Source organism: Cottoperca gobio, chromosome 1 (genome assembly GCF_900634415.1).
Source record: "Cottoperca gobio chromosome 1, fCotGob3.1, whole genome shotgun sequence".
Classification (NCBI taxonomy): Eukaryota; Metazoa; Chordata; class Actinopteri; order Perciformes; family Bovichtidae; genus Cottoperca; species Cottoperca gobio.
Genome location: NC_041355.1, coordinates 57,923 through 71,336, shown reverse-complemented (window position 1 = coordinate 71,336; position 13,414 = coordinate 57,923). Strand labels below are relative to the sequence as shown.

Genomic DNA, 13,414 nt, shown 5'->3' with positions numbered 1-13,414 from the left:
GCTAAATATCAGAAATTCATTTAATGTTCTTTTCACCAAAATAAATGATTGTTGTGGAAAACAGAATTAGTAAATTTACCACGAAATATAATTTAGAGAAAAGCGTTTTTTGTACCTTGTGCAGGAAGCAGGTGAGGAAGGAGTACGCCACGTTGTTGTTGAGGAACGTCCTCTCGTCCATCAGGATACACTTGATGTACTCGCTGAAGGCCGGGTCCTCACACAGCAGCTTCACACACGTCTTCGCCAGAACAGACTGAGAGAAACAACAACAACGACATCAGTGCAGGAAACGGGAACTGGACGAGTACGGCTCATAACACGGCGAGAGAGAGGAGTAATATTCTGCATTTTATAGATTAAAGCCATAAATGTATTCTGTGATAACATTTAGATATTAAAATGGTAAATTTACACAACAAACAAAAACACAAATTGAATAAATAAAAATGAAATCATAAAGTTGCACGAAAGTAAACGATGTTGTTCTTGTCGTTTCTCTCAGACTTTGATCTCAGAAAAGTTTTCTTTTTGTCCGTTTGTGATTTCTTTCTTGTGAATTTTCCTCTTAAATCTCGTGTAAATTGATCATTTTAGAAATTCTCTAAATATCTCAGGCTCCGCATTTCATTAAACATTTTTAAATTAATTGTTTACATAATGGTCCCAATACGCTGCTGGATGATTAAATCATTTGTCCGCTTATCAAACCTCCAAAGTTGAAACTGACAAACCTGAGACTGGCAGAGCTCCGTCCACAGTTTGGGGAAGATGGCGAGGTGAAGAGGAAGTCCTTCATACGCAATCAATACACCTGAGAGAGAGTTCAAATGTAAATATCTGACTTTGTATTTATTATAGTTTATTTTCAGTTCACACACAGTTTTATATTTACTCAGTTTGACGAGTGTTTCTGTAAATTTCTCGCAGTTGATGGCGACGCGACACAGCAGGTGACTGAACTGGTGGTAGGACAGGAAGTAATCCAGCAGCATCCGGTCGTACACCTCGTCTTTACCCTGACACACACACACACACACACACACACACACAGTTTACTTCTAGCACCAGGCTCCATGTATGTATGTTTTAAAGAACCAAAGTGAAGATTCTTTTTAAAATAAATTCTTACGTTTTGTCGCTTTTAAATTTTATTTCAAACACAGGAAAAGGAAGAAAGGAAAGAAAGTAGGGGCTGCAACAAACTATTATTTTCATCATCGATTAATCTGCAAATTCAAAGGTCACGTGACACCGCTGCCTGTCATGTGACACAGCTGCAGGTCATGTGACACAGCTGCCTGTCATATGACACAGCTGCAGGTCATGCGACACAGCTGCAGGTCATGCGACACAGCTGCAGGTCATGTGACACAGCTGCAGGTCATGCGACACAGCTGCAGGTCATGTGACACAGCTGCCTGACACAGCTGCAGGTCATGTGACACAGCTGCAGGTCATGCGACACAGCTGCAGGTCATGTGACACAGCTGCCTGTCATATGACACAGCTGCAGATAATGCGACACAGCTGCAGGTCATGCGACACAGCTGCAGGTCATGCGACACAGCTGCAGGTCATGCGACAAGTGAACGTACCTTGCTGCTCTCCACCATGGACGGCAGCAGGACACATGTTGAGCTCGGGTCTCGGAGGTCGGATGTTGTTCTTGGCTCCCATCAGCTTGATGTTCTCGCGGCAGGGCAGGTAAGGACCGAACGACACTGTGGACAGAAACACGCGGTCACTGAAGCGGCTCTTAATATCAGGTTTTAATTATGAAGGATTTAAAAGGTGATGAGGAGGAGACTCACTGGGGATGTTGCTGTGGTGGTAGGTGCAGTGGTTGTGCTGCAGGAAGGGAACCAGAGTGTGCAGGAAGTCGTGAGGACTCAGCAGAACGAGCTCCTTCAGAACGTCTGCAGGAGCCAGAGCAGAGAGAACACGACAGTCAGAGGAGATCATGTTTACATGTTCCTACAGCTGCTCAGTTCAACAGCTGTTGTAAACTGGAGTGTATTAAGTGCATTCAAAACAAGCACTAAGAGTGTGTGTGTGTGCGCGTGTGTGCGTGTGTGTGTGTGTTACCCAGGCAGGCGTTGCGGAGCTCAGGCGGGCTGTAGGAGTTGAGGAGTGTGAGCAGCTTGTGGGCGAAGTCGATCCTCTCCTGCCACTGGATCAGAGCCTGCTTCACATCTGGACGACAGACGCAGAAACATCAATACATCATTAATATCTTAAACTTAACTCAGGACAGAAATAAGTGCAGATAAATATTTAGAAGTATATAACATAACATAATATATGTACAAGAGAGCAGCTCAGTCCGACAGCGTGCACCAAAATTCAGAAACAAAAACATTCAGAGAAATTTAGGAGGAAATACAAATTTAATATTTGGTTTCTTTTGTCAAGAAAACATTTTACTTTGACCTCGACTCACCAGACACAGCTGCAGGTCACGTGACACAGCTGCAGGTCACGTGACACAGCTGCAGGTCACGTGACACAGCTGCAGGTCACGTGACACAGCTGCAGGTCACGTGACACAGCTGCAGGTCACGTGACAGAGCTGCCCGTCATGTGACAGAGCAGCTTATTATTATAAAATAGACTTTACAATCGGATTTAACAATAAGTAAATAGTCATGAAGTTTTGTCTCGTTGATGTACGACTCTCCTGACCGGCTCCAGCTCACTGACTGTGCGTACAGGGTGTAAGTTCACCGGCGGCTGACCTTTGCGCTGCAGGTACGGCCGGGTGGCTTTGAGGACGGAGAGGAAGATGGAGAGCAGCTCCACCAGATCTCCTGTGACGTGACACGCCGTGGCCTCGTGGTACATCATGTGCAGCGTGTTGAAGGACTGCGGGACAGACGCACAGCGAGCGGCACGTTAACCGGTGTCGTTGCTCAGATACATTAATTAATGTTTAGAATGAACATAAAAGTCTAAAAGGTTTAAATTCTCCAAATGTATTTCTTTTGATTCTGTTTTTATTGAGATGGATAAACAAATATCTGTGTGTGTGTGTGTGTGTGTGTGTGTGTGTGTGTGTCCGGAGGAGATGTACCTCAGTCATGAGGATGAGTCCTCTGTTGAAGACCACCAGCAGTCGGTCCTCGTCGTTCTCCAGCAGAACCCTGAAGGCACTGAGGAACAAGGACACCAGGAGTTAAGATCCAGATATCAGAAGCTCCTGGTAAAGATATTGTGTCGCCGTCAGACGCTACATCTGACATTTCAATGTTTTAACTGTTCTTCTAGTCGGAGCAGAAAGAAAACAGCATCTTTCTCATTAACCTGTGTGTGTGTGTGTGTGTGTGTGTGTGTGTGTGTGTGTGTGTGTGTGTGTGTGTGCGCCCACCTGATGAGCGTGGTCCAGCAGGAGCGTCCGTCCAGGCAGCGCAGGTAGCAGCTGATGGTGGTTTTCTTGAACTGTTTCACGTCCTCCAGCTCTTCTTCTCTCATGTCGGCTCGCTGCGCCACAAACAGCTGCATCAGGTTGAACAGCTCCTCCACCGCCTGCAGACACACACACACACACACACACACACAGACACACACTTATGTTTATTTGTTTCTTACAATGATGACGACTACAAAACATCGATTCTACTTCCTCCATAAACAATCAGCGAGAATAAAAACTCAGTTCTGCTGAAGCAGCTGTAAGAACAGACTCTCCACTCACGCCGGGGTACTGGCTGGCGTGTGGCGTCAGGTTCTTGAAGGCCCACTGGATGTTCTGGTGCGAGGCGAGCTGGCGGGTGAAGGCGGGCGACTGCTCGCAGCACATGCGCAGGATGCCGTAGTAGGCGGGCAGCATGCCGCGGTTGAAGAGCACCACCTCCTGGTCGTCGTGGTCGGCCAGGATGTAGTTGAAGGCGATGTTCTTGGTCACCACGGGGTTCTGCACCACCAGGCGGACGTTCTCCGGACAATCCACACACATGTTGTACCAGAAGGAGAGCAGCGCCTGCTTGTTGTGGTTGGTGGCGATGGCCGGCTCCGACAGTTTGGGCTGAAGACAGAGAGGAAGAGGAAGACAGAGGGGAAGAGGAAGACAGAGAGAGGAAGAGGAAGACAGAGAGGAAGAGGAAGACAGAGGGGAAGAGGAAGACAGAGAGGAAGAGGAAGACAGAGAGGAAGAGGAAGAGTAATATAATAATAAGATTATTCTTTGAAGCGTCTTTAAGGAAACAAAGACGTCATTTTAAGAGAGAACTCCATCTGCTGCTGAAGACCATGTGAAGTGATCGAAAGCTCCAGAACAAAACTGTGAGATTCATAAATGAACTTTAAACGTTAAGAAGCGAGAGAGGAACGTAAAGAACATTTAGCTTCAATAAAATAAATACAATTAAATCGTTTCTTTAAATGTAAATAGCTTGAAGCCGTATTCCTACACGTAAAGAAAGCAAAGAAGAAGAAGGTACCTGGAAGAGGTTCCACAGGTCCATGAAGTATCCGGAGAACATGAGCTTCTCCGTCTTGGAGATGAGGCAGTAGGTCATGAAGCTGAAGTACTGCACCAGCTTGGTGGTGCCGTGAACGCTGGCGTCCACGTACAGCTTGGCGCGTCCCAGCAGCCCCAGCAGCAGGTTGTACACCTGGTGGAGCACCACGGTGGTGTCGGGCGACAGCGGCAGCTCGCGGGTCGGCAGGTGGAGCGAGCGCGTGGAGCGAAACATCTGACGGAAAGAGTTGCTGGGGATGAGGGAGACGAGGAGGTACGCCGCCGCTGCAGGGACGAGACACAATGATTTTATTGTCTTCTAATTTATCGACACATCTTTACACTGATGCTTCTTCTTCTTCTTCTTCTTTGTGCGTCCATGAATACATTCATTGGGATTTAACCAAAAGTTCAAAGTTCAGGTTTGTTATTTAACTTTTACCACAGCAGCTAACAAAGGAAGACATGGACGCTCTGATCACAACCATAAACACGTAACTGTAAGACGCCCGTCGCCGGGGTAACGCCGTAAAGCTGCAGTATTGTCAGAGCACTGAGGTCTTACATGTGCGGACTCGGGGGTAGTTGTGTGCCAGCAGGAAGCGCTCCACCCAGTTCTCCATGTTCTGCAGCACCCAGCTGTGCGCCAGTTTGTTCCTGGGAGTTTGGACCGCCAGCCAGTCCAGACACTGGGACGGGTTGTACTCGATCACCTGACGCAGAAACGCAAACCAACATGAAGACACGGAACCAAACAAAGACGCCACGGCTCGTCTCACCTTTCCATCAACCAGAGCACGGCGAGAAATGATTGTCCACTCATAAACTAAACTTGATGATTGTCAATAGCTTTAAATCTGTTAAATAAAGAGATGTAGAACTTTGCGTCAGGATTTACCTCCCAGATCCTCTGGAGGATGTAGGAGGCGAAGGAGGGCATCCCCGGAGGTCCGCCCGCAAACTCCATCAGCATCGTCAGCAGCTTGAAGAAAGGATTAGCAGCCTGACGGAGGAAAGGAAGATAAGGAAGGAGATAAATCTTATAAACGCTTCCGAGTGTCAGATTCAGTCCGGCCACAGTACAGCCTGCAGTAATGCAGCTCATGGTTCTAATACCTAAAGACATTTATATTCATTGTAAATATTTTCCCCTTGAAAGCACTTCAAATACTTATAATTAAAAACACTAATCTATCTGCATCTCTGTGCGGGCTGTACTTGTGAAGATGCTTACCTCAGGAGTCAGCTTCGCGATGGAGGTGAAGAGCATCGACACGATCTGTGGAGAGATCACAACATTCAGGAGGAGGAACATTCGCACAGCTGCAAAGACTTCTGTTGGTCTTTGTGCCAAATTCAAAATCTTGTGTGTGTGTGTGTGTGTGTGTGTGTGTGTGTGTGTGTGTGTGAGACCTACGTGCTCGGCTAGACGGTTGTTATAGCGACAGAGGCTGAAGATGAGGTTGCAGGTCTGCCTGATGTTGATGCCGTCTCTGATGTGCTGGAAGAGGAAGGGGAAGCCTTTCCCTCCGGTCAGCGCCGCCATGTCGCTCTGCGACAGAGTCAGGTGTCTGGAGAGCGAGAAGAGAAATGGAGCATCACAACACACGATGTGTAACGTTCGGCCGCTAGTGGTCTCTCAATCAAAACAACAACAAAAGACGACGCAGTCGTGCATACGAGTTTGTCATAGCAGCTTCTCCCGATTGGGATTCCTTCAGTGTTCATCCACAGAAGTCTCCTCTTCTCCAGAACTAACGAACCCGGAGAGCAACAATAAAGCAGCTTCACATTAAAAACCTCTTTCTCCAGAGGGGCTACGAGCTAATAGCTAAGTCCCTAAAATCCTTCATCCGGCGAAAATATATATTTAAAAACCACCAAGATCTAAAAAGTAAATTTATGACGGATCCTGTCAGAAAACCAAAACACTGCTGAAAGGGGATAAGACGCCATGACAGGAGATGATGAAGCTCACAACACAACAATATATAAAACATGTTCCATCACATCATGAGCTGCACTCGTACCTCTCAGAGCGAGACTGCTCCACCAGCAGAGCGATGAGAGCGATCATCTTCTCCAGAGCGGCAGGACGATACTTCTCCTCCGCCAGAGACAAGATGTCTTCCTCCTCGTCCTCCTCCTCTCCCTCCTCCTCCGACAGCACCTCCACCTGAGGCTGAGGGATTATTATTCTTATTATCCCGTTATATATAAACACGTCTACCAGTAAACATTAACGTGAGGTACATTTACTCAGAAAGACTACAGATTTAATAAAGAAAACATTTGATCAGTTTATAACATATGATGCTGTGTCGTAGAGTTAACTAGCCAATAGTATATAAAGCATTTAAAATGACCTCAACCAGCGATAACATTAAAGGACTGATGTTAATGCATCAATAATAATATGTAGTAAATAAATATAATATGTAGTAAATAAATATAATATGTAGTAAATAAATATAACATTGTAGTAAATAAATATAAAATGTAGTAAATAAATATAATATGTAGTAAATAAATATAATATTGTAGTAAATAAATATAATATTGTAGTAAATAAATATAATATGTAGTAAATAAATATAATATTGTAGTAAATAAATATAATATTGTAGTAAATAAATATAATATGTAGTAAATAAATATAATATTGTAGTAAATAAATATAATATTGTAGTAAATAAATATAATATGTAGTAAATAAATATAATATTGTAGTAAATAAATATAATATTGTAGTAAATAAATATAATATGTAGTAAATAAATATAATATTGTAGTAAATAAATATAAAATGTAGTAAATAAATATAACATTGTAGTAAATAAATATAATATGTAGTAAATAAATATAATATTGTAGTAAATAAATATAATATTGTAGTAAATAAATATAAAATGTAGTAAATAAATATATGTAGTAAATAAATATAATATGTAGTAAATAAATATATGTAGTAAATAAATATAATATGTAGTAAATAAATATAACATTGTAGTAAATAAATATAATATGTAGTAAATAAATATAACATTGTAGTAAATAAATATAACATTGTAGTAAATAAATATAATATTGTAGTAAATAAATATAAAATGTAGTAAATAAATATAACATTGTAGTAAATAAATATAATATTGTAGTAAATAAATATAAAATGTAGTAAATAAATATAACATTGTAGTAAATAAATATAATATTGTAGTAAATAAATATAAAATGTAGTAAATAAATATAACATTGTAGTAAATAAATATAATATGTAGTAAATAAATATAATATTGTAGTAAATAAATATAACATTGTAGTAAATTAATATAATATGTAGTAAATAATTATAATATTGTAGTAAATAAATATAATATGTAGTAAATAAATATAACATTGTAGTAAATAAATATAAAATGTAGTAAATAAATATAAACTTACATTCTCAGGACCTTTGGTTCCCATGTAGAAATGCACCATGATGGAAATGGCTTGTAGTGACAACAAGAACTGACTCTGGAGACACAAAACAGACAAATGACTGGACTTGCAAAAGATAACTAATATTATGAATTATTATTATTATTATTATTATTATTATTATTAATAAAATGGCATAAAAAATGAAATCACATTATATCTAGAAAATAAATAAATCTATTTTCAAATTAAAACAATAAAAATAAAAATTCAAGCACTTTCAAGGTACGTAAACCAAAAATGTTCCAATCAATGTATATTGTCACTTTGGTTGCTTTGCCAGATGAAAAGATTCACTTTTATTTCATGCTGCGCTTCGCTTTGTGATGTGTGGATAAAACACCAGATTATGCAGATCAAGCATTTTTCAAGAAGTATATTTTAATTCAAACATATTCCTGAAAATACTGAAAATATAAAAAGGTTCAAATTAAGCATTTTCCAAACTTTGTACGAAGCCTGTACAAAGTATAAAGAAAAAGCTTGTTTGGTATTTCATGAACAATATTTGTCGTTAACAACAACAACAACTGTGAAGGATCCTTGAAACAAATGAATATAACCTCTAAAACAACACTTTCAGAGAAGCAGTTCAGACCGACCTCCTCCTCTCCCATCTTGGCGAACTCGTAGAGGAAGGCGAAGTACTCCGTCAGGTGTTTGCTGTGAGGCTTGACTCCGTGCTCCATGATGGACAGGAGGGTCTTAACGAAGCGAGTGACGCAGGAGCGGCTGCCGATGTCCTCCACCGGACCGTCCATGTCGTCGGAGCTGAGAGCAAAAACATGTTTTCAGAATCAGCTTGTGAACACAAACAAGGAATCTGACATGCAGATAAAAACAAAGTGACAAAGAGATTAAATACATCCAAGAATAGAAAGTTCTGGAATAAATCTACGAGATCACTTTGTATACATGAACATGCTTTGTGCTGCACATCTAACAGCGACATACCCGTCCTCCATGCCGGGCTGCAGGTAGAGGTGAGCGTGAACCGGACGCAGCCTCTGGATGACATGAATACACAACCTCTGGAACATCTGGAGGACGGAAGCAGAAGTGAGTCAAAACGTATGAATATATAAATATATATACACATGTATAAATATGAACAGGATGATGGATGACTTCTCACCTGTCGGACTATCTGATTGGGACACTTTATGAGGATCTGCATCGGCCACCAGTTGTCATCAGCCATCCGATCCAAAAACCACTGAAACAGGAAATCAGAACACGGTTCAGTAAATCTGAGACGACCTGCAACACGGAGACCAAACGATCGTTACAGCTGTGATCGAACCTCGCAGGCGGCCTGGCTGTTGTTGAACTGTTTGGTCAGGAGTTCGATCCACTGCAGCATCGTGGGCTGGAGGGAACAGAGCAGAGAGGACACGTCAGTCTGTTTCCACTGAACACACATCCAGCTGTTAGAAACCAACGTGCTATATCAACGCTTTACCTTCTCCTTGGAGTGAATGAAAGTCTCGAGGACAAATGATGTGCTGAGCTGCAAAGAAAAACACATTTAAAGTAAAGAAATTTACTTTTTATACGATTGTGTTCAGAAACTTTCTGAAGAAACACAAGAAAGAAACGTTGACACAAGAATGGATGTAGACGGCAGCAGTTCTTTTCCTTCTGGGGCTGCAGCTCGATGAGGCTGCCGTTTATACATTTAGTTTATTATGGCGTAAAACAAGCAAAAGCAGCAAATTGTCCAATTTGAAGCTAAAACCAGAGAATTTTTGCTTCTTTTTTTAAGTTTAAAACGACCTAAAGATGATCGAAATCTGTTCAAGTCACATTTCTCACCTTCGCGGTCATGAGGGAGACGGCTTTAGGGTCGGGTAGCGTGCTGGGGATGCTACTGCAGAGCTGCCACATGAAACTGAAGGGAAAAGTAATACATACATGTGGAAGGGTGAGTAGTTATTAGTTCATTCTGTAGAAATAACTTCACAGATTTAATACCCACCCAAAGTACGTGTGTTCAAATATATTTTTATCCTGGAGAAACTGCATGTTGTCGTGCCAAATCCACTGAAAGAGACAGACGTGTGGCGTTAAGATCTAAATACAAACTTCTAGAATTCAAACGTTAAAGAAGTTACAGCACGATACCTCCAGCAGATCAGGAGAGACGTCAAAACTGAAGTCCTTCCCGTTCTCCTCCTCCAGCTCCACCCTCTTATAGAAGAGCATGTAGGCGCTGTGCGTCTGTTCAATCAAACGTCCTGATTAACTTCTGACCACACGAGGAAATCAAACACGGAACGTGAACATACGACATGAACTCACCTTCTCGAAAGAGAAATCCATGAACTTGTCCGTTACGGAGTCGTAGGTTTTAGTCTGCAACACAAACTTATGTCAGTAAAATCCAGAAGAGACGAAATGAACGTTTTATTTTCCTGTGACCGCAGCTCGTACCGTCATTTCCCCCCCGAAGCACTCGGAGGCCAGCTGGGCCGAGTCGAAGGGCTTCACCTCCGCATCGTTGAACAGGTACCTGCAAGAAGCTCAGCTTTTAAATCCAACGACATGTCGGAGCAACTTTAAACTTTTACAACTAAAACTGTGTGTGTGAGTGTGTGTGTGAGTGTGTGTGTGTGAGAGAGTGTGAGTGTGTGTGTGTGAGAGTGTGAGTGTGTGAGAGAGTGTGTGAGAGGGAGAGAGACAGAGAGAGAGTGTGCGAGAGTGTGTGAGAGTGTGTGAGAGAGTGAGAGAGTGACAAAGAGTGAGAGAGAGAGTGAGTATGTGTGTGAGTGAGAAAGAGTGAGAGTGAGAGAGTGTGTGACAGAGAGAGATAAAGTGTGTGATAGAGAGTTTGTGAGTGTGTGTGTGAGAGAAAGAGAGAGAGAGAGAGAGAGAGAGAGAGAGAGAGAGAGAGAGAGAGAAGAGAGAGAGTGTGTGATAGAGAGTTTGTGAGTGTGTGTGTGTGAGAGAAAGAGAGAGAGAAAGAGAGAGAGAGTGTGTGTGTGTGTGTGTGTTGTGTGTGTGTGTGTGAGAGAAAGAGAGAAAGAGAGAGAGTGTGAGAGAGTTGAACTGTTACAACACTACTCACCACTTGTTGTTCTTGTAGGCATGTGGGTTGACGATGTCTCTAATGAAGCTGTAGTAATGGCCGCCGTCTGCCGTGCCCGTGTGCACCGTGACGCCGATGAGGTCGTACTCGTAGCTCTCCGTCACTTTTGCTTCTCCCTCTTCCCGAAAACCTGCAGCACGCGGCAAACATTTACCTTCAACACGTCACCAAAATACAGAAACTATGTGTCGCCTTTAATATGTTTGGACGAACCCTCTTTGCGCTCCCCTTTGCCCATGAGGAAGTCCTCGGTGTAGGGCGTCATGTCGAGGCGCAGCGGGAAAGAAAAGTGCGTGTTGACCTTCTCCTTCATCATCGTCACCATGTTGAAGGTGTATCTCATGGTGTTGAAACTCAGGATCCGCGGCAGCTTCTTGAAACACGCCCTAAAGGAGGACGAAGGATGGAGTTAGAAAAGGTAAAAGGATTCCTCTCAGAGTCGAATTGTGAAAATGCACGAGAGGTTTGTTTCACGACTTCGACTCAAGGTCCGCACCTTTTCTCTGCGCGGACCTTCTTGCCACACTGGGAGCAGGTGTACATGTTGTCGCCCTCCAGAGTGTCCTTGATGGTCACCTCGTCCAGAGATTCCTGAATAAAGACGACAAGGAATTAATGTGTGTTACTGCTGTACCTGTTTAAGGTTGTTCTAATGTTCCCTCCTTTACATCCTGTTGGTAGTGTAATCTCCATCAATGCATCATATTCTATAAGATCATCATATGTTTGTAGCGTCTCTGTCCTGTGAGAACCACGTGTCTCTAAAAAGTCTACTTTTCATGAGCTCCTCACAAAAACAGCCTGTTTTCAGCTTTGTGACGATGCATTTTACAGCTGATCCAAGAGGCTTTTTAAACACTTTATTTATCTGGAGGAGGAGGAGGAGAATCTTCTCAACACATAAAGGAACACTTCATCACACAGTGTGTCACAAACACTCCACACATCTGGAGGTACAGGCTTCACACTGGACAGGGAGGAACTGAAGCTGTCAGACTAATGTTGTGGAGCAAAAGTATAAAGTAGCATAAAATCACAATAAAAGTTTGTATTTATTGTCAGTACTTAATATGTCAGTTAGATTCCACAGCTGTCTGATACTGATGTGCTTTATTTACTCACGTAGATGTTCTTCATGTCGGCCACTTGACATCTGACGGTGTAAAACTCCTCTGCAGTCTGACTGACGTGGTCACAGTCCTGCAGGACAAACGGTACAAAACACAAACTCACCACAAGGTCGACTTTGTAAAACTTAGAATTAAACTGCGTTAAATGTGGAAAATGCGTTCTGAAGATCTGAAGATCTGAAGATCTGAAGCCAGCACTTCATTTACATGAGTGCACAATCGAGCTGGTTAGGATTTAGTGTCAAGTTCTCCAAAAACATCAATTAAACCCTAAATACTCCACAAGAGCCGCAGCAATACGCTTCATTATCACCCATTATAATAACTCAACCGTTAGAAACAATAACACGTGACAGAAAGACTTTAAAGGGAACATTTAAAAAAGCAAATCAAGATTAAATTCTTTGTATTAAAAAGGAAAATGCACAAAATAATTAAAGCAGGTTTTTAAAACTGATTATAAACAAGATTTTTTTATGGTCCTCAGAAAATCCCCCAATTTTGGAAACAAATTAAATTTTAAAGCGTTAAATTAATTTAAAATCCTCAAACTCACCAGAGAGACGACGTTGTTGGTGATGACGCCTCCAAACAAAGTCTTCACCGTGTTCTTCTGCGAGGACAAACAAGACGATTCAGATTCAATCTGTATTAATACCACGTGAAGGTTTTTAAACTTCCTGCATTGAACTCATTTCAATATGAGGCTCACCAACGATGATATAAGATTATATATTTGGGTAATTGTGTAATCAGGAAATGTCTGTCGTTGCTGTTATTGCTCCGACGCGTGTGAAGTCGTGTGTTTACCAGCTCCTGCGACATCTCCTCGATCTTGGTGATGAGGTCGGTGAAGAACTCCGTCATGTCCTTCTGCTCCCCGGTGTTGAGCGGCTGCTTGTCCATCGTGTAGGTTTTACAGAAGGGCCGGGGGTTGTACGCTTTCCTCTCGCTCTCCTGAACACACAGAGGGCGAGCGACTTTAAACTAATTACATTTGAGTTTTTACTCAACCCGCAACAGAGAAACAATATTTCTGCACGTTTACTTTAGCGGCACATGAATAAATGTCGTTTTTACTATCGATTAATATACCGAGTATCTTCTGGATGCACAAGGTGACGTCTTTAAATGTCTCGTCGGAAGAAAAGGGTGAAAACAGCATTTTCTGCAATGTTTGCGTAAAATAAACACTTGTTGAACGAGTGAGCGGGTGAACTACTCCTTTAATCTGCAGTTTGGGCCTCACACTGGGTT

General features: G+C 42.2%; 1 protein-coding gene across 1 annotated transcript in view; it reads right to left on the bottom strand.

Moving 5' to 3' along the window:
• Positions 1–13,414, bottom strand: part of usp34 (ubiquitin specific peptidase 34) — a 50,918-nt gene that overhangs the window by 2,910 nt on the left and 34,594 nt on the right. The window contains 34 exon segments of the mRNA XM_029435365.1: positions 116–256; positions 735–814; positions 896–1,019; positions 1,599–1,628; positions 1,630–1,724; positions 1,815–1,919; positions 2,089–2,196; positions 2,739–2,865; positions 3,074–3,152; positions 3,368–3,525; positions 3,695–4,024; positions 4,440–4,744; positions 5,025–5,172; positions 5,358–5,462; positions 5,694–5,738; positions 5,877–6,030; positions 6,490–6,641; positions 7,901–7,975; positions 8,542–8,710; positions 8,894–8,979; positions 9,075–9,155; positions 9,243–9,308; positions 9,402–9,449; positions 9,755–9,830; positions 9,918–9,982; positions 10,064–10,159; positions 10,241–10,294; positions 10,373–10,451; positions 11,007–11,157; positions 11,241–11,413; positions 11,524–11,618; positions 12,150–12,227; positions 12,714–12,770; positions 12,968–13,114. Coding sequence (XP_029291225.1) covers positions 116–256; positions 735–814; positions 896–1,019; positions 1,599–1,628; positions 1,630–1,724; positions 1,815–1,919; positions 2,089–2,196; positions 2,739–2,865; positions 3,074–3,152; positions 3,368–3,525; positions 3,695–4,024; positions 4,440–4,744; positions 5,025–5,172; positions 5,358–5,462; positions 5,694–5,738; positions 5,877–6,030; positions 6,490–6,641; positions 7,901–7,975; positions 8,542–8,710; positions 8,894–8,979; positions 9,075–9,155; positions 9,243–9,308; positions 9,402–9,449; positions 9,755–9,830; positions 9,918–9,982; positions 10,064–10,159; positions 10,241–10,294; positions 10,373–10,451; positions 11,007–11,157; positions 11,241–11,413; positions 11,524–11,618; positions 12,150–12,227; positions 12,714–12,770; positions 12,968–13,114 — 3,882 coding nt within the window.